The following is a 24,371-nucleotide window of genomic DNA, read 5'->3' on the forward strand; positions in this document are numbered from 1 at the left end:
TGACGAGCCCAAGAGTCTCGTCCCTTAAATCTTGGGTAGCAGTGTGTCCGGCCTCCACTTTTCCTTCGAGCCCCTCCACGGAGTCCGAGAGTTGTGTGATATCATCGTGCATGTCCGCCACAGTACATTCTACCCTCATGAGGCGGGGTTCCAACTCAGAGGTCAAGGTTCTGGGCACCGATGGGTCCCTCAATGGGTCCCTCGTTCCCTTCTTCTTGGACCTCCTTGTTGTCTCCTCTTCCCCTTGAAAAACTTGGCTCGCCGGAACTTCTTTGTCGCCAGCCATACTTATTTCCACAATAAGAATGAAGCGTCTTACCTTGTTGCCTAGCTACCGTCCTTTCGTAGCTCCAACAGCAACGCCTCGAATTTACGATGCCGATCCCACACGACAATCGTAGCCTTGCTCTGATACCACCTGTCACGTGCCGACTACTTTGCCCTAGTCACGCACCGTGCGCCACCCGCTTACAATCCGTCGTAAGACGAGTCAGGCTTTCTCCTTGGCACTTACTCCTTGTGCCCACGTAGCACAACTCCTTGTGCTGCTAGTATAAGTTTGCTAGCACGATCCCTTTGTGCTAACAAGTCCCCTTTGGTTGAACCAAGCACTCACCCTTAGTGCCTTAGTCCGAATTTACGACTAAGTGTCGTAGACAATTGAGCACCCAAGCTATCACCCTTGCTGGTATACCCGATCACTCACTTGGCACCCTCGTGCCTTAGTTTTCCTCACACTCTCTAAGTGTTGGAAGGAAAGGATTGAGTTGCAAGAGAACACAAGTGCTTAAGAAAAGCTTTTTGTATTGCTCTCAACTTATAGCTCTTAACTTGTTCTTAACTTGAATGTACAAATGATGCCTTGGAGCCTATTTATAGTGCTCCACCCTACTTACTCTCTTTCTCTAGAACGTTCCTAACCTCCTCAAATGGAGGGTTCTAGACTACAACAATCTAGAGTGTTCCCACCTCCTTAGGAATTACATACATGGAGGTTTCTACAAGCTTCCTACCTAGAATGCTAAGGACTAACCTAGAACATTCTAGAACTTTACATTCAAAATGTACATACATAGAAGGCCCTAGAGACTTCTAAGATGCAGTGGATGAACCTTGAATATTCTAGAGATATCCTCTCTAGAATACTCCTCCAAAATAACTCCGTAGATAGCTCCGGAACCTTCTAGAAGCTTCCCACGTTTCCCGGGCTACCTGCTGCACAAACGTGTATTTCGGGACCTTGTCTCAGAAAACTGACACCACCATCGTCTTCCTTGGCCCAAAATACGGTGGACCCCCAAATTTGGGCCCATTTGGATTTCATTTGGGTCTCCAAACGACCCATTATTGTGTTACTGTCAAGTGGGTGTTCACTAGGATTTTAAGCAAGGTGCAATATAAAGCTCTTTAGGGGGAAGTGCTTACCTGAGCACCAAGGCAAGCCCCCTAGCCCCGATTGTTGCCTTGCTGCCTAGTGACCATCTTGACGCCCATCCTTGGTGTGGGAGATGACCCGTGACAGTCTGCTCAGCTTGCTTCAACATCCCATGAAGCTCGGTGAGGGTTTTCTCCATGTTATGCATGTTGTAGTTCATCTTGAACTGGTCATAGCCTTTGTGAAGGGAATGAAGAATGATGTCAATAGCCATTTCAGTTGAATACCCCGCATCAAGCCTTCCCATGTTCTCAAATAATCCGATCATTTTGAGCACATGTAGGCTGACTGGCTCTCCTTTCTTGAGCTTAGTCTCAAGGATCTGCCTGTGGGTTTCAAACCTTTTTGTTCGAGCCTTCTCTTGAAACATATTCTGTAACTCAGAAATTATCTCATAGGCCGATTCCTTCACGAAGAAGGTTTTCTGAAGTTCAGGAGACATAGTGGCTAGCATTACGCACTTGACATCCCGATCGGCTACTTGCCATCGGTTAAGGGCCGCTTGAGTTACATCCTCATTGGGAGCGTCGGGCATTTCCTCATCAAGGACATACTCTTTCTGTTCTTGCATAAGAACGATGCGCAAATTCCTTTGCCAATCAAGGAAATTGGTACCACTCAACTTCTCCTTGTCGAGAATTGAGCGCAATGAAAACTGATTGTTTAGGGTTGAAGACATGATTCTACAATTGAAAGAATTTTAATGAAAAACCATTCAAAAATACATAAATAAGATTGAATTTTATTCATGCAAATTTTCAATACTTATTTAACGTGTTATTCACATGTAAAATTTGTCCCTATTTTGTGAAAATAAGGCGATTCCAAGATCCGAAGAAATAAAGACTGGTTAAGCATGCTTTGGCTTGTCTTAAACACTCAATCTTCTTGGGTAAGCATTGCCTTGCTAATGTCTCTAAGCCACTCTTGGTTAGATAATCGTCGCATCTAATGCATCTTTGACGATGTATCTCTTTTGCCACGGTATGTGAGGAATCCTCACCCATACCGATGAGTTAAACCAAAACCAATGTGCACACCCAGTGTGCCTTATGCCCCTTGGAGAAGTGATGGCACCTCGCTTTGGCGTAGCCTACCATCACTCTCGTTCGGTTATTAAGTTTGTTTTGGAAAGGCAAGTTTGACTCAATATTATTAGGGACCTAGGATTTCTATGTTGGTTGATTTAAGTGAACTTAACTAATCATCGCAACATCAAGAAAACTTAAACATGCATCTAACGAATAATTCACACATATATATAAGCATAAAATATAAAGCGAAATTATAGATGCATATTGGCAACTAGCATGACCCCTTGAGATCTTCATATCTTCAAAAGGTCTTCATTTGCAATTCAAGGCTTTGTCTTCCAAGATACGCCGTCTTCAAGACTTAACCAAACTATGCAAAAACTAGTGTCTACAACTAGGAATGATCTAAATATTAAAGTACAAAAATACTTAACGGTGCGTAGACCGTATTTAGATTTACAAAAATACATAACGGCAAGTAGTCCGTATTTTCTATCCTAGTCGGGTCCCACTAGTTGCCATTTCATAAAACCTGTGAGAGAGAATATATATATTCCATTCATCCATTCACTATTCGTGAATGGCCCATGCAATTTACAAATTAAAACAAAGTAAAAAGCATTTGAACAACGAGCGCATTAGTAACTAATCTAGGTGGTTAATCCGATTAACACGCCTAATTAAAACTAGTCAAAGTTGTTTCACCGATTATATAATTTACGTCATTAATAATTGAAGCTCCCACTAAATTCCGCATTTCCTTAATTAATCTAATTAATTAAGTCGGTAGCGCCCAAACTTGTCAAAATGAAATTTTGCCAATGCCGCTCAAAACCGAGGCCTAGCCTCCCAAAATTTTAATTAAAATAAACAAAATTAATTAAAATAAATAAACGGAAAAATAATTAACATCAAGCCTACTACGGCTAGCCACCTCACCACACCAAGCATACGTACACGCCAAGACCACGAACACACGGCCCACGACACACAGCCGCGAGCTGCTGCCACGGTACAACCGCGCGTGTGCTGCTGCTGTGCGTGGTTGCTGCCGCGCGTGTGGCCGCAAGCAAGGCGGCGCTGCCACCTTGGCAGCCACATATGGGCTGCTATGCAGCCCGGCTCGCCAAGGTAATGCATTGCCTCGTTTTGCGTGCCACGGCCTCGGGATTTGATCCCTTTTCGCGAGACAACAATAATTAATTCTAAATTAATTTTAGAACTAATTTAGAGAGCAAAATAAAATTTTAAACAAGTCTAACTTAATAAAATTTTCAAAGTGCAAATAACCAAAATAATTCCAAGAACCATTCTTAATTAAATTGGTTTAACTTGGTGCAACATAAAATTGAGGCAATTTCTCACTTTCAATTTAATCAATTTAAATTAAACTTGAGAATTTGACAAAGTAAAGGGAAGTTGGAAAAATATGAACTTTAATGCTCATAATGAAAATTCCAATATCTAAATTTTGTGAATCCTTGAAAATTATATCTTCCAACATGAAGATAACCAAATTTCTATCACAAAAATCGAAACTTTATGTTTCCAATCAACTCAAAATGATTAAAACATCAAAGTTTAACACAAAATAACATAGAATTTAGTGGTTTTTAAAGTTTCAATCACTTATCACAAATAAATATTGAATCTTTAACACTTAGGAAGCCTCAAAAATAAAACTTTCACACTAAAAAGCAATTAGTTTGCAATTATGTGAAAATAAATCAACCTTTAAGCATCAAATACTACCAAGTAAGTGTGCTTTAAGGGGACATAAAAATGCAGAAAATAATGCAAATAATCAACCATATAATCAACAATTTATGCCATTAATTTCAAGGTTAGAAAAGACTTAAATTTTTTCGTCCAAAACGAAAAACCCCTTGAAAAAGGCATTTCTGGTCAGAATTTGGCTAAAATCACAGTCCCCATGGGCCCTTGGGGAAAAAAACCTTTCCAGAACACGTTTCCCACCCAAAATTTACTAGTCTTGGGCGAAAATCTGGGTTATGGGCCAAACTCGACATTAAAAACGGGATTAAAATAAATAAAACCGAGCTACTAATCTAATTAGCAACTTAAACCAGAAAATTAAGCCAAAATAAACCTTGAAAAAAAAAACATGATTATAAAAATAAACGAGCGGGGCTCCGATACCGCTGTTGGGGTTTGATGAGTCCGACTCACCGCGGAAACAAACCCGACCCAAGGAACCACTCGCAATAATTAAAATCATAAAGCATAATTAAATAATCACAAAGAAAAGATAACGAATCTTACCCTCGAAGCGAGCTTCGCCCAAAAACCGGGGCTCTTACTTGAAAGCTACGAGCACGTCAAGCGCCGCGCCTTCGACGGTATCCACCTACAAAAAGGTGAACACAACTTTAAGGTCTACTACCTGGGGGTTAGGAGGTCCGACAAAAACCCGAGTGTTATATGAGTTTAAGAGTTTTCCCAATATTATGGAATGCTCTTTTTAACTCCCACTCAAGCATCATTTCCAATGCCCAAAGTTGGGTATTTATAGGGAATGATGGAGTATGAAAATCTCTCCCATCAATGTGGGAAAATGAGATTTTCACATTTTATTTTAAAGCTAAAATAAAATTATTAAGCAAACTAGTAATAAATCAACAAGTGTCAAGCATACATGAGAGAGTAGGTGAGGACCACTTGGAGATGGGGACCAAACTTTCTCCCCACTCTCTCCCTCACCTTGTGCCACATGGCAATCCCACTTACTCCCATATTCCAACCTTCCCCTTATTCACTGCCCTATGGCCCGAGCCAAGCCACGAGCCAAGCCCGAGCCCGACCTGAGCCCAGCCCGTACCAGCCCGCACCTGCTGCTGCTGTGGCATGGTGCGACTGCTGCTGTGCCTAGCCGCGGCTGGCCGTGGCTGCCAGCACGGTGCGCAGGCTCGTCTTGCCCTAGCATTCGGATGCTCAGGGCACTCCGATGCTAGGGGTATGTTCGGGAATATTGTTGATTTCTTATTATTTTGCGCGTCTCGTCTTTTATTATTTAGACTCGACTTCCCACGATCTGTTTCGACGCTCTAAGCTCGAATTACCGACGTCTAATTATTTAACACTCGGTCGACGAATTAATTTCTTCCGAATTAATTCGTCGAGTTGGTTCGCATATATTTGCTTGGGTGTGACCCGAAGGGTTCAGTCAAGATTAAGCTGTAATATTAATTATATTAATATTACTGATCGGAAGCGGCCTCCACCCAGGCATTCCGATCACTTGACCGTACTGAATATATTAGCTTTCAAATAATTCTGAACCCGCTATCAGAATAATACACTTGTTCGAAGGACACTATTCCTTTCAAACCCTATCTTAACAATCAGGAGATAGATCTTTGATTCCAATTGATTGCTCTTATCATTAGTCTTCACAACCTTTAATTGGCATGATCTTCCCAAGTTGTTGCAATTGACATGATTACTTGTTGATCCCCGTTCCTATTATTTTGTTTGTTTGGTTGCTTTTTTTTTAGTTGTTAGTGTTACATCTTACCTTCGATTTTGACCTACCTTAGGCACATAATTGATAGTGCTTGAACATTACCGTTACTTTGGGTTCGACCCTTGACTTTCCTCTATACTCGTATTTAGGTTTGTTAAGTGTTTATAAATTTAGTTTGACCGAGGGAAGATTAGATAACGACCTAGTTTTCCCCTCGTCAATAATTTTTATTACATATATAAAGTAACCGTACAAAATTAAATAGGCGTTAGATCAAATTATCAAGTGTTGTACAGATTAATTAATACATTGGTGGGTTTGATTCATTCATTCTTTGAAGGATTATAATTAAATAATTAACATTTAAATGAAATCAAGAAAGGTTAAACACAATTATGATCACTTATTGCTAAATAACCTCATGTGTTTATAACTTATCTCATTAAACATAATCTTGCATTGTTAAATGCCAGTTTTTTCAGGTGATTACATATTATAAAGTGATTACATAATTTTATATACTATTTTTCTAACGAAAAATTGCCATGATTAATCTCAACTTTGCTTCATCCGCCAGTATTAATCCCACTTTTAGTTTATTTTTTAATAATCCCAACTTTGTACCTAATTTGCTCCCATTGCAACCAAATAACTTGCAACCGGTAAAGCATGTTAACATTTGTGTGTGTGTGTGTGTGTTTTTTTTTTTTTTGCACACGTGTCAATATTTAACTATTGAAAAAAAGAGAATTAAAAAAAAAAAGAAAAAATGTAAAAAATCCGTAAAACTAACCTAACCACCACACCACCACCACCTCTGACGCATTAGCCCCTACCTTGCCCCACCTCCGACGCACTTTCCCCTGCCCACAGGAAAAGCCTTTCCCTACAAAAAAGAAACCCCCTCTCCCCAAAAACGACCACCAAAATTGGCCACAAATGACCGAAGTTGGCCAGTTTTGAGGTTGAGTGGTTTTGAGGAAATATTTATAAAAGGAAAGTTTATTTAATTAATTAATTTTAAGTTGGGGTTTAATTTATGAAAAGTTTTATTTTAGTAAAGTTTTATTATGGATGGGATTAGGAAAATTAAAAGAGGAAAGTTAGGGAAAAAGGGTTTGTAGAGAAGGGGTATAAATATCCCACATATGAGGCAAACCAACTTTTCCCAGAGTGGAGAAAACCCAAGGTAAACTTCTTTCTCCTTTCTCCTTATTTTCTTTCTTTTTCTTTCTTTTTTTCCCCTTCCCCTTTTCTTTTTTTTTTCAACTGCCCCTTTACCACCACCGCCGACCACCGGTAGTAGGTGGTCGCCTTCCGCCAGCAGCGTCAGCCGCCGACAGTAGGAAGCCACTGGCGCTGGCAGACGACGTGGTGGCTGCCGCTGCCCTCTCTCCCCCTTTTTGAACATATATTAAAAAAATTTAATCTTTATTGTTAAAAACTAATTCATGCCTAAATCTAATTGTTAATTATGAGTTTTGGGATTTGATTTTGATGTTTTATAATAAGTATTATGTTAGTTAATTTTCAGATTATGTATTTAATTAAAAAAAACCCTAATTTTTGAAACCCTAGGTTCTTGATTTGTAAATTATTGAAGGGTTATGTTGTATAATGGTTTAGACCTTTGATTAAAGTGTTTTAAGGCTTAATTATAGCAAGTTTGAATTAAAATATAGTGCCGGAATTTTTAGTAGAACATTTAAAATCAAGTTTCTTTAATGAATTTTAATTACCCATTAATTGGGATTAAAGTATGAAGTTTTAAATATAATTTCAGCTTATTTTAATTAAATTATGTGGGGTTTTATAAGAGTATATATTGATGGAAATTTGTGTAGAGTGGATTTTAATACTCTTCTATAATTTTAAATTGCAGGAGACTTTGAAGTAAGTGATTTTTATTAGTCGTGGCGATTCTAAGATCGTATAAAAGGTACGTTCGCGTACTTAGCATAATTATGTTAATATAATAGCATGCTAAATGTGTTTGATTGATTACAAGTAGTATCATGCTAGGTTTGGAATGGAAATTATGATTTGAATGTTATTGGTGATTGGATTATGAAGCATGATTTATTTGTGATGGATTATTGAATGGAAATTAATAGTTTGGAATATTGTTTATGAACCACATATTTATTTCTGCCATTGCTAGAGAGCATGTTTAATTAAACTAAATGTTTAATTTGGTTTGGAATATTGAAATGGAATTTTATTATGGTTCATATAATTTTTATGGATACTATAAGCATGAGGAAAGAGTTGTACAAGTGTCTATGTACACTAGGAATAAATTGTATGTTGGTGCCTTAGTGCACTTAAGGTGTTTTTAGCACCGAGGGATAGGATTTGTGGCTCTTTATGCGTTTAAGGTGTCATTGGCACGAGGTAGAATTTAAAAGGATTCAACATTTAATATTATGTGGTCATTAATTATTCAAGAATTAAATTGGTATATTTGATTGTTTGAATAATTATTGTTGTTTGAATGATTATGGTCTGAGAGTCATCACCAAGTTTAATAATCTGTAAATAACGTAAAAGAGATTACGCACCAAAACTCTTGGAATGTATATACGTTGAGTATGAACATATGGAGGAAGTTACCTGACTTTATATTTGATCATAACTTCTACTGGAGTACAGAACGTTGTACATTCCGTTTATTATTATTATGCGCAGGAATTCCGCCACTTACGAGTGGTTATTGATGCGGGCATGGTTAGCTCCCGTATCAGTAACCTCAATTTATTTGGGGGAGGTTGAGTGGGAAACCCGTTCGATGCGTAGTCAACATTAAATAAATTGTGTAGTTGAGAAGATTTGGTTGAATGTTGTATGCTTGAAAAACAGGTGCAACTAGGTAAGTTGTGTGTTGATAGGTAAATGCATGTTAGTGTGTTAATTACGCTTATGTACTCAACTTTGCTGATTGTGTGTTTTGTGTGTTTGTTGGCCTTGTCTTTATCTTGGCCCTATGATGACCATTTTTTAATGGAGAGTAGTGGAAACAAGTAGAGACAAGCTTTTTAGGTGATGAAGCATATTCGTGAATGGGCATGAGTGAAGAGCGAATCATGCTAGTTTCTATAAGTATATGAATGTGTTATTGCCTTATTTATTTATGACTTATTTATCATATGTGACTAACGAAAAGGGTTTTGAGTTCAGTTTTGTTTTAATAAGGGCCTACAATGGTTCAAAGTTGTAGCTTGATTTTACTTACTTCGTTTGACTTTGGTTTGACTTTACTCTCGTTGTTTGACTTTTCAATGTTGACTTGGCTTGAAATGTTTTGAAATTAGTCTTCCTCTACGTGTCTTTGATAGTTGCCTTAACCGTTATCACGGTGGCGGTAATATGTTAGATATTCCTATTTAAAAGTTTTGGAATTTCTAGGGTGTTATAAGGGAAGGGGGCCAGAGGAGGCAGGGGCTACCGCCTGCTAGAGGTGGCAGGGGTTGCCACCTGCTAGAACGAGGGGTTAGGGTTTTAATTTTTTTTTTTTTTTTTATAAAATTCGGACCAATCACATAATGACACGTCTATGGTAACCTCCTACATCATGTTGGATGGCTAGTTGGAGGGTGATAAAAATTAATAGGGTGGAAAGTTGAGAGTGATAAGTAATAAACGAAAGTTGGGATTAATTATATCAACAGATGGAGCAAAGTTGGGATTAATAGTGGCAATTTTTCCTTTTTCTAAACCTTCAATACCAGTGTATGTGTAAGATTAGAAAATTAATAATGACGATAAATTAAGCTAAGTTTTATTTTGTAAACTTTGTGGTTTGAGTTGTTAATATCTAATACTTGTTTATGTGAGTTTGACTTTAATATTGTTATATTAATCTGATTGTATATCTCATCATATACAATATGATTACATCTAATAACAACAATAAACAAATTAGAGGTCTTAAATAACAATGATAGCTATTGATTTGCCAATTCTAAGATGAAATAATATGAGTACATTGTTGTAAACTATAATTTATACATTTGTGTCAAAAAAAAACCAAAAACTATAGTTTATATCGTTATACATTGGTGGGTTACACACAATTATTACTAAATATTGATATGTCATAATCATTAATCAGAATTGCGTTACTAAATAAGTTGGTTTAATTATTTATTATTTCATATTATCATATTTATGGATACTAGTTTACTCATATTAAATATGTGGAAAAAAGACCATTTAATAATAGTGTTAATAAATACAAATTGTCAATAAAATATATGTTAGATAAAAAGTCTTAATAAATACAAAGTGTTATTAAAAAAGATTGGATAAATAATATGCTTATAGTTTTAACAAATATAAAGCCAGTCGTATGTTGCTAATTTGATTACTCAGTGCTTAATAAAGAGCTAAGCTTCGTTTGTGTAAAAAAAAAATGTCAGCCTTATGTTTTATTTTTATTTTTTTAAAAATTTTAAAAACAAAAACTTTTGCATGCCTGGTTTACAATAAATTTATTGTAAATCGGTGGCGTACACATGCCAGCTTATTTTTTTTAATTTTCATAAGAAAAGACGCGAATACTCGTACCTCGAATTTAGAAATCGCAGAGCAACAATGGAGGACAGAGAAAGTGAGAAAACGTAAAGAGAAAACGAGAAAATGATTACCTTGGGGCTTTGATCATCAATGGAGGATTCATCAGGAAACTTCAATACATCAAATTGTAGTAATCTGATCCACAATTTTCTACCAAAACAGAGGCAAATTCAAACTCTATTGTTAGGTGATTTCGACCTAAATCTCATAATCATAGAAGATTAAACAGAGAATTTTGTAGATGATAAAAGAGAAAATGCTCGAATTGATGATAATTACAGAGAAGTTGCTCGAGTTGATGATGATAACAGCATGTTTGGGGAAAAACAAATTCAAGCGCCACTAATGAACGCGGGTATAGAAAGTACAAGCACAAATAAAGTCGTTCCTCAAACAATGAGTGTGGCGACGCAGAATCATCCAATTCAATTAAAGGTAACCTTATACTTAATTGATGATAATGAAAAAGTATTACCCTTTATATACAAATGTTACCCTTTCTATGCATAAAAGTGACCCATATAAAACACAGTATTACTATGATTGTGTTTTTCCCCAAAATTATTGTTATCCTTTGTATGAAAAAACTGTTATTCTTTGTATGTACTAATGTTACACTTTTTATGTATAAAAGTGACCTATATAAACATAATGATAAGCTGCCTCTAGTTATCTGATATGTGTGTATTAAATCACATATTCAAATCCAATTGATGCTCCTAGTTTAGATCTTAGAGGATCATTTGTTGGTGTGGTAAGAGAAAGTTTTGAAGAAATTTTGGAATTGTATGAAAAACATGTTGTTATAGTGGGATTTTCAATAATAAAGCATATACAACAAGATATTTCACTCATACAAATATAGTAAAAGAAATATTATGTGTGTTCTGCTAAAGGAAAGATAAATTCGGGTGACAAGAAAAAAAAATAGTTAAAATGTTTGATGAAGAGAATGTAAATGTGAAAACATGAAATCCAAGACAAGTAGCCATCACACGATATGATTGCAAGACAATCATAAGAGAAAAAGTAAATAAAGAAGGACAGTTTGAGGTGGTGTCACACGCAGTGGCGGACCTAGGATTTTCCGACTGGTGAGTCACAATCGATAATGAAATATGTAAAAAAAATTTTTTACCAAACAACCAAATAATAGTACTAAAAAATACATCCAAATATTCAAACAGTACAAAATACAACCAAATGTTCATATAATACTACAAAAGACAACTAAATAGTAATGCAAACTTATTAAAATAGTTCTCGACGAGTTTTCATGTTTTGATATCGATTCATGATATCTTCCATGCTAACATTCAAAAACAAATCATTCTCCAAATAAGTAATTAAACAATCATTCAACATTTGATCTCCCATGCTATTTCGTAGTTTGTCTTTCACTTGCTTCATGCCAGAAAATACTCTTTCCACACTTGCCGTTGCGACAGGAAGAAGCAACACCAACTTCAAAAGTAAATAGACCCTATCATGAGTTTCAGACAATCCCGTTTCAACCAATTTGATTGAAAGATCACTAAGACCCTTCAAATTCCAAAACCTTTCATCTCCTCTAACAGAACAAATGTAACTATCAAGTGTATGACCAAAGACTATCAATTCTGAACTTGGAAATTCATTAGGATAGAATTTTGCAAGCTTAATCAATTTTTCCTTATCAAACTTAGAAAAACGATCCACAGGACTCAAACAAGACATACACACAAGTAGTTCTTTAGTTATTTCGGGAAATCGATTTTCAAGTTCTTGCAATTGAAGATCAATGACACCAAAAAAAACTTCAACTCGAAAATGATGTAGATTAGACACTTGTGGGCATTTACCTCTAAACAACCTCCTCCCGGGAACAACATATTTAGCCTCCATATCTGGAACTGCAATGTCATAGTCACCAATAAAAGAAATTACCTTTTCCATATGAGAATCCCATCCTTCATCTCTCATTTTTTGCAAATTAGTCTTGGTTACATTAACCATGGCCATTGCATTCACAATGTCTTGATCGTGCTTTTGTAAGGCCACATTCAAAGCATTTGTTATCGCAAATATACTAACCATCAAGTGTGCCACGAACACAAAATCAAAGGACATCAGAAGATTTGTAAGTGTTTGAGCTCTATTAGAATCTATTGTATCAAATACTTTTGCAATATCCTCAAGAGAACCAAGGATTACAGGGAATAAATCAAGTACATTCAAGATTGTCTTGAAGTGAGATCCCCAACGAGTATCACAAGGTCTACCTAATCCACGTTCTTGATTTAAACCTGAACCCGTTTCAAGTTCACCTAGAGACAATGCATCCACCACTCTTTGAGCTTGTTTTTCACGAAGAAACTCTTTCCTTTTTGGTGAACCCCCCACAAAATTCAAGAGAGGTGCAAGTACATCAACAAATAACCAAGCACAATCTGAATTGTTTTTAGCAAGTGCAACTTGAGTTAATTGAAGTTGGTGAGCAAAGCAGTGGACAAAATAAGCTTCTTTACACTCATTCTCTATAATAGTCCTAAGGCCATTAATAGAACCTTGCATATTACTTGCCCCATCATAACCCTGACCCCGTACTTGAGAGAAAGACAAAGAATGCTCCATTAATAAGGATTCAATAGCAGTTTTGAGAGTCAAAGAAGCAGTGTTTACAACACGCACAATACCAAGTAAACGCTCACACACTTCTCCCTTTCTATTAACATATCTCAAACAAAGAGCCAATTGTTCCTTGTCAGAAACATCAGCGGACTCATTAGCAAGGATAGAAAATAAACCACCATCAATATCTTCAAGCATTGCTTTAGTGGTCTCTTTTGCACATGCATTTATGATATCTTTTTGGACTTTAGGAGAAGTAAGTTGACAATTACTAGGAGCATTTTTGAAAACAACTTTAGAATATTCAGGATTACCTTTGGAAATAAGGGATAAAAGTGAAAGAAAGTTACCTCTTCTTAAGGAACTTTCTTTTTCATCATGACCACGGAAAGGCAACCCTTGGAGTAAAAAGCCATTGGATAGATTCAATTGAAGCTTCAAGTCGCGTCCTATATGCATTTGTACTCTCAGCGGTTTGTTTTGTTAAGGCTTGTGTGATGCTTGAATTTTGTTTCTTGAACAAATCCATAGCTAAAACAGCATTATTATGTGCACTCAAGTGTTTACCGACATGTTTTCTTATTAAATCCGATCGATTCCATGATTTGAAACCATCACTAACAAAAGCATCACCTCCAAAGGCATTTTCATCCTTGAATAGATAACAAGGGAAACAATAGGCAGCATCCTTTTCCACACTATACTCAAGCCAAGTCCAAGTATCAAACCACTTAGCACAAAAGCGACGATTTTTGCCAAAAATAGAAGTTTGAGGAAATGTAAAGTCTTTGGGCTGACAAGGCTTTCTTTGAATGTAAATTCTTCTCACTAAATCTCTATCATCTTTATGAAATTGACTCATTTTTCTCCTCTTTCCTGGATCTTGTGGAAGATTAGCAAATTCATGTTCACTTAATCTTTCTCCAAAGATTGGGGCATTAGGAGAACATTGGCCTTGTTCATTTTGAGGGGAATTTTGAGTTGAATAATGAGATGGAGATGAAAGTTGCTCACTTTCTTGAGGTGGAGTTATAGTTTGTTCATTTTGTGTTGGATGTGGAAGAGAAGTTGGAGTAGGATTCTTTTTAGCAAAGAAGCTAGTAATGTTTTGCATTTCATTTGGAGTATGTTTTCTCTTCATTCTGAAATTTGAATAAATATTGAACTAAATCAAGCAATATTCCCCAGAAAAATTATTTGAATAAATATTCAACTAAATGGTCTAAATCAAGCAATTTCACATAATGACATAATCACATAAACATATTACACAAAACACAATTACACAAAACAGATTTCACATAAGTAATAACTAATAAGTTCAAGAGATTTCAATTACACAAAACACAATTACACAAAACACAATTACACAAAACAGATTTCACATAAGTAATAACTAATAAGTTCAAGAGATTTCAATTACACAAAACACAATTACACAAAACACAATTACACAAAACAGATTTCACAAAAAAAATCAATTGATGATTAGTTGATTACCTACCTTGCTAGGCGGAGGCGAGCAGCGGAGCAGGCGGAGCAGCACTGCAATAGGGCCACGGGCAGTCGGCCAGCACCGCAGCACGGTAGTCGGCAGCACTCAAGTCTCAGGCACCGAGGCCCGCACTCAGCAAGACAACAATTCGCCAATTCAGCAGCACAACCAACTACAAATTAACAAATCAACCAAAGTTTTAACCAAAGTTTAATAAAATTAACAAATTAGACTGAATTAGTTTGAAGATTAGAAATTAAAAATAAAAATTAGAAATCAACTTACTAGCACCGACGTTTCGAGTAGCGATTTCACGAAGAGGACGGAGTCCACGAGTCACGACCACCGAGTCACCGACGTCCGACTACCAGGCGATTAGGCGAAGAGAACGGTGGCTGCCTGGCTGGGACGAAGCGAAGAGGCGAAGTCACGAAGAGAAGAATGGAGATGAGCGAAGAGGCGAAGTCACGAAGAGAAGAATGGGGATGAGGCGATTAGAGAATGGAGATGAGGCGATTAGGCGGAGAAGGCGAAGTCACGAAGAGAAGAATGGAGATGAGGCGATTAGGCGGAGAAGGCGAAGTCACGAAGAGCACGAAGAGGCTAGGGCTTGAAGTCTCCTCTAACTGATTTTAATTTTTTTTTTTTTTTTTTTTTTTTTTAAAAATAACTTAAAATTTTTTTTTGGGCCTGGTGAGTCACTTGACCCACCAGGTCTAAGCCCAAGTCCGCCACTGGTCACACGTATTACAACATAACCACGAGCCAACAAGGTCACGGTGGCATTATTTGCATCGTTATGAAAGAAAAATGACAGAAGAAAAAGCTGAAGCAATCAAGACAATGAAATCTTCATGTCTGACTACAATGGACACTTACAATTACATGGCTACAAAAGTTGGAGGAGAACAAAATGTAGGGAATAGTGTTGTAGATCACCTGAATTTCTGCACAAGGTTAAGAATGGATCAAATTGATATCGGAGATGCTCAAACTTTAGTGAAGATTTTAAATTAGGAACAATCAAAGGATATAAACTTCTTTTTAAGAGTGAAGTTTAATTTGACAATGAAGGAGGAATTTACAATATCTTTTGGAGAGATTCAATGATGCTAGAAGACTATAGGATATATGGAGATGTTCTTGTCTTTGATACAACATACAAAATAACTGGTAACATCTTATATGTGCTCCATTTGTTAGCATAAACAATCACTGCATAATTGTATGTTTGCATGTGCTTTTATTGGGAATGAAAAAACATAATCGTTTGTGTGGCTACTAGAAACCTTCTTGAAAGCTATGGAGGACATAACACCAACTTCAATATTCACTGACCAAGACCAAGCAATGGAAAATGTAATTGAGCATGTAATAAGTTTTATTTAAATGTTACACTAACTAATAAGTTATGACAACATACAATATTTGTGAAAGGAATGGTGTCCTTTGAACAAGTGATCGGAATTATTAGAAAGCTAATTATTCAGTGAGATCAAGTGATCGAAATTCCTAGCTGGAAGCCACTTTCGATCAGTAAAACTAATGAATAATATATATTACAACTTAATTTTGACTGATCCCTTCGGGTCACACCCAATCGAATAACCGAACCAAAACCATAAATTAATCCGATAGGATTTAATGAGTCATTGGAGTATTACGAACAAAGACGTCGGATTTTGAGTTTAGAGCGTCAAAAATGAGCGTCGTAAGTCGAGTCGATTATAGGAATCGACAAAGACAAGAAAAATAATCAGATAAATATATCGTGCTAAAATTACGAGGATAGCACGAGCCCTAGCCAAGCCTCGGATCAAAGGCAAGTGGTTAGGGGCCGCAAGCTAGGCACTAAGCCACTTCAGCCCGTATGCCTGCGCATCACAAGCACCCAAAGCCAGGCTACCTAACAAGCCCATCAATCAAGCCGAGGTTGCGAGGTGTAATGCTGGGCTTGTGATGCTGCCGCTTGATTGCGGTATGGTGGCAAGCCTAGCAAAGGGAAGGGTCGTCACATAGGCGTGCCTTAGCGCCCTAGGCTTAAGGCCAGTCTTCTTTATGTTGACCAAGTGTGCTATGCACATGGGGTTATCATTTCTCCCACATGTAAAGATGATTGAAGTTTTTGGGAGCCTTTGCCTATAAATACCAAGTCTAGGAGTTGGGATTATTCACTTACGTTGAACTCAATAAGGCATCTCCTAAAAGGTGAAAAAACCTTTAAGTTCATAATAATATACTCTTTATTGGTCTAGCCCTAACTAAGCTTCGGGGTAGGGCCGCTCGGGTTAGGCCTCGAAGGTGAGATCCATTGGAGGCTTGCGCGTTTGAGGAGCTTTAACGCTTTCAAGTAAGAGCTCGGAAAGAGCGAAACACGCGTCAAGGGTATAATCGTCTTTCTATTTCTTAGTTCATTAATTATGTGGTTGTTAATTAATATGCATGTTTAGTTACTTTAATCTGTCTTTGGATTTTGGGAAGGGTTTTGTTCCGCGTGATGTCGAACATCACGAAAACCAACAGCGGTATCAGAGCCTGCACTGATTTATTTGTTGTAACTAATAATTAATTATGGTGATTTAAAAGGATTTTAAATTTTTTGTTTTTCTTTCTAATTAGATTAGAAGCTCGTTTTAATTAGTTGTAATCTCATATTAAAGCTAATTTTAGCTCAAGAACCCAAACTTCGACCTAAAACTAGTGAATTTTGGGTGGGATCGATGTTCTAAATCATTCTTTACCCAGTAAGTGGTTAAAAATGACCGTCTAGAAGCCAAAATCCACCCAGAAAATGGTTTTTTTTAGGAATTTTTTCGTTTTTGACAAAAAATTGTAAATCTTTAAACCTTGATCAATTATGGAAAGTTAGTATTTGATCATGTGTATGGTTGAATCATTAATATATACAACAATATTAAGCCCTTTTAAGCATGATTATAAAGTTATAATAGATGCTTAAAATTGGTTAAATTTTTAAACCATGATCAATTATGGAAAGTTAGTATTGGATCATGTGTATGGTTGAATCATTAATGTACTGCAATATTAAGCCCTTTTAAGCATGATTATAAAGTTATAATAGGTGCTTAAAATTGGTTGGCTCATTTTCACATAAACTTGTTACTTCACATTCTAGCAAATTAATTGCTTCAAGTGTGAATATTTATGGTGAATTTGTAATTTTGAAGCCCCTAAAATGTTAAAGTTCCAATCCTTAATTGTTTATTTGGTTGGATCTTTACTTTCTAGATTCCATGTTGAAATATTTTTGGATTTAATCATTTTTCAAGTTGATTAAAGTCATAAAGGTTCAAAATTGTAATTGAAAATTGATTAATCTTCATAATGGAAGATGTAATTTTTCAAGTTTACACAAGTTGGTGTTGGAACTTTTCATTGGATATTGATTGTGTTTATTTTTCCAACTCCTTTATTTTGTCAAATCTCATTATTAATTTATGTTTGGCTAAATTAATTGTGAGAATATCCCTTCAATTTCGTAGCATCAAGTTGAACTAAAATAATTTAAGGAATAGTTCTTGAATTAATTTTAGTTTGTGCATTAAAATTGAATTTATTTAAGTTGGACTTGTTTTATTTTCATTTTTCTCAAATGTTAGTTCTAAAATCAATTTAAAATTAATTTTTAAGTCACACAAAAATCAGGACATAAACCCGAGAGCACAAAGCGCGCAAATCGAGGCATACAATAGCCACGAGCAAACCCTCGCCCAGCTGGTCTACTTGCGCAGCCCGCATTTGGCTGCCGAGGATGCTGGCTTGTGCATCAATTTGAGAGTGAGCGAGTGATGCTAGGTGTGCACTTGATGTTGCGGGGAGCACCGAGGTGGTGCGCCGTGCTGCTACGATGTAGTGACAGCCTGCACAGCAACAAGACCCTTTGTGGCCTGCACTTGCAATGTGTCATGAGCGTGCGGTCGTGGGCAGCATAACGCTTCTTGTGCGATGTTGTAAGTCACGGGCACTCTGCTTGGTGCGGCAGTGGTTGTGCGGGGTGCGCCCATGCAAGGCACATTGAGCCTTGGTGTCTAGCACATCAATCCTTAGAGATTGGTGCTAGGCATTTGGGCGTTGTATGGGCTATATATTTTGTGATTTTAGGTATTTAATTATTTTAATTAAAATGAGGCTAGGCCTCATTTTTTTCCCGACACTTGTAAATTTATTGGGTAAAATTTGGGTTTACCGGATTAATTAATCGGATTAATTAAGTTGGATGCAGAATTTAGTGGGAGCTTCATTATTTGCATGAGCTATTTTATTGTGTTTAGTCACATAAGCGGTTAACAACTTTGACTAGTTTTTTTTATTAGGCGTGTTAATTGGATTAACCACCTAAGTTCGTTACTAGTTTGCGTGTTTTTTCATTATTACTTGTTTTACATTGTAAAATGCATGGGTCATTCACATATAGTGAATGAATGAATGGAATGTATATTCAATCACAAGTTTAATAAAAAATGGCAACAAGTGGGACCCAATTAAGATAGTAAATACGAATTGCGATCCATTATATATTTTTTGTAAATCTAAATACGATCTGCGATTCGTTGCGTATATTTGTACCTTAATATTTAGAATTGTCCTAGTCTTAATTAGAAGTAGTTGCATTATTGATGGCGATGTCTTGAAGACGGAATTTCTAAAAGACGAAGCCATAAAGTTACAATAAAGACTCTTGAAAACTCAAAGGATCATGCTAGTTGTCAAATGCATCTTTTACTTATGTTATCTATATTTAATTGTGCTTTATATGATATGATATGTTAGATGCATGTTTAGGATTTCGAATGTTCTGATGATTAATTAAGTTCACTTAAATCAACCAACATGGAAACCCTAAGTCCCTTAGAATATTGAGTTAAATTTGTCATTCCTAAATAACACTTGCCGAACTAATGAGAATAGTAATGGATTGTTCCAAACTACATCATTACCACTTTCCTAGGGACGTAAGGTATGTTGATGATTTTACCAAAGAAAGACATCATATACACATTGATTTTTGTTAAACTAAACGATATCAGTAAGGAGTCCTTAGATGTTGTGGCAATGGAGATAAACGTCATGAAAGCATTAGATGCGACGTCTTATCAAACCAAGAATAGCTTAGAGCTTTTAGCAATTAGATTATTGCTTACCTTAAAATATTATGTGTTAAGACAAGCCAAAGCATACTTTATCACTTTTTGATTTATAGGATCTTAAAATCATTTTATTCTCGCCTAAAAGGGACAATTTTAATGTGTGGATAAGACGCTTAATAAGATTGAAAGTTTGCATGTGTGCTTTTAATAAAATTTCAAACTTTATGTTATTATCTTGATAAATGGTTATACTTTGCACTTATATTTGTAGAATTCTAAATCAAATTATAATTTTTTTAATGATTGGTAAAATCTTTAAGAATGATTATCAAATAAAGGAAAAGCATTTCGAAAATACAATTTCTCATAAATGACTTTTATAACCAAGTCCAAAAGAATGGTTGGACATCATGTATTGAAAATTTAGGTAGTTTTAATTTGATAAACATGAAGTATTGAGTTGCAAACTCAAATTTTCGATACTTGACGACTAGCATATCTTTTCGCTTCATACACCAATGAGTACAACTCATTGATGTAGTAATTCAAGTACGAATTAAAGGAAAAAAAGATGAAACTTTTTTTATGCCGCATTAGATGCTTAATTATGCCTAGCAAAGTATAAAATTCAAAACACTTAAAGAAATGGTTCTTCAAGGTTATGATATGATGTATAATAAGAAATATAGGAAATGAGGAACAAAGAAAAGGAATGAATTCCATTTCTACCAAAAAGTTCATGTTATTGTAGTTAACTTAGAAACTCATTATATTCACAAGTACCGGATACTGCTTGAGTGTTCCACTTTGAAAGTGACCTTAAACTATTGAAATTAAGCTAAGTTATTGACTTACAAGCTTAGAATAAAGCAAGAAGTGCTACATCATTTGTAAGGTCGTATGCTTTATTTAAAGACCTCTTAATTAAGCTAAGACTAGAACGAATAATTGTTATTATTATGTTCCATAATCATTAAATGAGCTGTTTACACACAGAAAGACTCACATTCAAAGTAAAAGTGCAATAGTTGCGAATATTATTTGAATGGCAGGGTTGTCTAAGCCATAATAAGAATAGATGGCTTGATTATAAACAAACATTTCCCTAACACGAAAACTCACAAAATTCAAGTTCTTGACATGATTTGTGTTTCGAACATCTTTATCAATGTATCACCGACAAGAAACGTACTCAAGGCTCTATTAGATAAGCTCTTGATAGTTGATCGATTTGAAATCGTTCTAAGACAAGCAAGTCTTACTTGTTGAAATCGACAAAGAAATAAGCTATTGTTCTTGGTATAGACAATTGACTTTGAATGCTAAAGAGGATTCCATTACTTCAACGTCTCACAAGAATTTGAAAGAATGTTTCTATATTCATCAAATGTGAATAAATTGGCTCTTGAATAGCTCAAAACTTCAGTGAAGTATAGATCGACTTGGCAAGATATCAAAACGTCTAGATCGAGAGATGTTTGATTAAGCCAATAGTGATCATCTTAAAGTTATGAAATTATAATTTTCATAAATAACTCCACAAAGAACACAGTATATCCACACGGAGACCTCGATGCCATTTGGAAAATGAATCGAACGATGATGGATCATATCCCTTCCTATAAATTTCTTATAAGATTTGCACAAATGAGTAATGTTACACTAAATAAAATGTCAAAGCTAAGAAATGACTCCATATTCAATTATGGATAGAAATAACTTCTAAACGTCTTTTCAAGTATATGTCTTAGCCTTAGTGGGAGATCACCGGCTCAGTGGAAGCTAAGTGACTCAGTTAGAGATCAATGGCTCAATAAAGGCTAAGATAGCTACAGAGGGAGCTAACTGTTTGATTCACAATGGAATTTTACCCAAAGACAATATATGTCTCCTTGTAAGAATTCAAGTGAGACTACGGGCATTACTTCCATAACCTAATTGAGAACATAGTATTCGTTGCTCTAAGTGGTGTCTTTCTGGAAAGTAACACATTTCCAAAATGACAAGTGGGAGGAAAATGAACTCGATGACCATCGAGATTAGCAACAAACTAGAAGCGAGAATCTCGAAAGACTTTAGAAGGGCTTTGTGAGAATGATTGATCAATAAGACTCAAAGGACTTTACAAGTGCCTTAAAAGATAATTCATTACTCATAAAACTTTAGAAGTGCTGGAGTAAGATCAACATAATCAAAGGACTTTAAAAGCATCTTGAAACTTAGTGTTTGATGCAATTACCTCGTACATGTATATAATTCACCCAAAGGCATGGATTGAAACCTATAAATTTATATTAAGTTAGAAATAAGCCTAAGAATTACAAGCATACTATTTACTATTAAATGGTAAGGGAATAATATATGTAAGATAGCTATGAAAAATCCAAATTATGAATAATGGTTAAAGACCATAAAATTCGAAATAGACTCCATATTTGAAAATCATGTTTTAAACTTGATTAATTTGCATGAAGAGTAAAGACTCATCAATCACAAATAAGTTTTCATAGAGAAAACCAACAAATGTGAAAATGTATATGCATATATAGCTAGATTGGTTGAAAAGAATGCAATTAAATTCACGGCGTTGATTTTAATAAAAATCTATTCACTAATCGGAATGCTTAAGTCTTTTCGTGATTATTCTAGCAAAATTGTTAAAATAGGATTTTGGAAGAGACTATGGAAATAATCTAAGGGTTTTGAAAATTTAAATAATGCTAGATTTGAAAGTAGCTCAAGAAATCCATTATGGGATTGAAGGATTTTGTTCCTTTCTTATTTTCCTTTTTTTATTTTATCTTATTCTTATTCTATTCTTTTCCTTTCTCTTTTCGCTTCGCTTTCCTTTTTTTCTTTTCTCTTTCTTGTGTCTCTTTTTCTTATTTGTTTGAGGGGGTAAGTCGGGAACCTTTCTCTCCCTTGGAATTTTTTTTTATTTTTTGTTTTTATATATATATAAAAAAAAAGTACGCATGGAAACAAAGTAAAATAATAATGACATATATATACAAAAATGTGTCATATGTACAACAAAAAATAATAAAAATAATACAAAATGTACATCTGTTTCATAAACAAAAAAATAATGTGTACAAAGGAGGTCAGGATGCTCGGCGACTCCCAGACGGCTGCTACACATCCTGAAAATCCACGAAGATTAATACATATATATGTATATATATATATATATGTATATATATATATATATGTATATATATGTATATATGTATATATATGTATATATGTATATATATACATATATATACATACGATAAGCAGCTCGAAAAGCACGCAAAGTCCTCACCATGCCGTTCACATCCCTTACGGAACGTGTTCCAAAATACAAGGACAGTTAGCAAACAAATGTATATGAAAAAATAACATATAAATACATATACAAAAAAGAACATACCGACTCAACCGTCTCAGGAACAAACGGTATCCCCTCTTCATCCTCCGCTGCTGGAAGGATCTCACGAACCACCAACCCAACACCATTAGTATACGTGATTACCGCCATAGAAGGCACTCAACCACCTAGCTCGACCCGCTAAAAATACAATAAAAGGGTCAATGTTCCGAAAAAAATATAAATAACAAGAGAGAGTTAAATTACTAACCGGAAAAAAAAAAGCTGGGAAAGGAGTCAGCCTGGATGCAATGAAAGTCGGATAAGATGCATCCGGCAGCACCAGCTTCTCCCCTGGATAACCAAGGATCGCTTGAGCTCGATCCTCGGCAGACAGCAAATCCGGATCGGAGGATCCGCAGGCCTAGGCTCCTCGAATGCAGACTGCCAGAGAACACGCTCGCCTAAAAACCAAGCGTATGTCCTCTGGAGGACTGGAAGTCCCTAATAAAGGGCTCGGAAACGACAACAAATCATATCAGACCGGACAACCTTAGGGACTCCGACGATCAAACTCCAATGACGGAGGTCGATTTACAAACACAGCCACATGAAAAATCATCAGAAAATAAACAAAAAAACCAAAAGATGCACATGTGGTTGAAATACTCACCGACACACGAGTTGCCGAAAGGATCCTCTAGTGAAAGTCGTCAGCTAAAGTGGCTCGTCTCTTCTTAATCGTGACCAGTCGATGGCCGATAGGAAAACGAGCAGCCCTAAGCATCCCGGGGGCTAAGAAAGGCAGGTACGATTATCCCCAAATCCTAAAAGAAAAACGAAAAAGGATAAGCTTAAAGGGAAAAGCAAAAATAATGATTGAAAGAAACTTAAAGTATGTACCTCAAGGATACGATCGTGCCATGTAAGGGAGATCCGAGGCACCTCAGTAGCTGCCGCGGAATCCATCACCCGGGTCGCCTTTCCCATAGTTGTAAGCATACGGGCATACGACACCTCTGCCCAACTCAAGTTACCTACTTGCCCTAAATCACTGAGGCAAATAAGTAACCCGATAGCGAAATGTTCTCCCCGATCACTCAAGATAGTGACGGAAAGAACGTGAGCAATGTATATCCAAGCCAACTGCTCCGGTGTACACTGTCGATCAAGCTCATCGGCCGACAACTCATCGTGAAGAACCGAGTACGGACAAGACTGCGCGTACACGTGAAGGGCCGCCGCGAGACGGCCCCCTACAAGGTCACGTAGTCTCTC

The 24,371-nt window shown here is 36.2% G+C and overlaps 1 protein-coding gene across 1 annotated transcript; it reads right to left on the reverse strand.

Annotated features, from left to right (window-relative positions):
* Positions 1 to 9,844: 9,844 nt before the first annotated feature.
* On the reverse strand, positions 9,845 to 23,264 carry LOC110683160 (zinc finger MYM-type protein 1-like). Its single transcript, XM_021859510.1, has 6 exons — positions 23,157 to 23,264; positions 15,573 to 15,580; positions 13,604 to 14,280; positions 11,892 to 13,452; positions 10,600 to 10,663; positions 9,845 to 9,850 (listed from the first exon to the last, which is right to left on the reverse strand). Exons 1-6 carry the CDS (start codon positions 23,262 to 23,264, stop codon positions 9,845 to 9,847), a joined length of 2,424 nt encoding a protein of 807 aa, XP_021715202.1.
* Positions 23,265 to 24,371: the final 1,107 nt, after the last annotated feature.

The sequence above is a fragment of the Chenopodium quinoa genome, unplaced genomic scaffold (assembly GCF_001683475.1).
Source record: "Chenopodium quinoa cultivar QQ74 unplaced genomic scaffold, ASM168347v1, whole genome shotgun sequence".
Taxonomy (NCBI): Eukaryota; Viridiplantae; Streptophyta; class Magnoliopsida; order Caryophyllales; family Amaranthaceae; genus Chenopodium; species Chenopodium quinoa.

Excerpts from the sequence above, each read along its gene's own strand:
- LOC110683160 (XM_021859510.1), bottom strand. The coding sequence starts at position 23,264 with ATGGCGGTAATCACGTATACTAATGGTGTTGGGTTGGTGGTTCGTGAG. Across the intron at positions 13,453-13,603 it reads AACAAAACAAACCGCTGAGA|GTAATCCTGAATATTCTAAA; the intron begins GTACAAATGCAT and ends TTATTTCCAAAG. Across the intron at positions 10,664-11,891 it reads AATAGCATGGGAGATCAAAT|ATTACTACAATTTGATGTAT; the intron begins GTTGAATGATTG and ends ATTGTGGATCAG.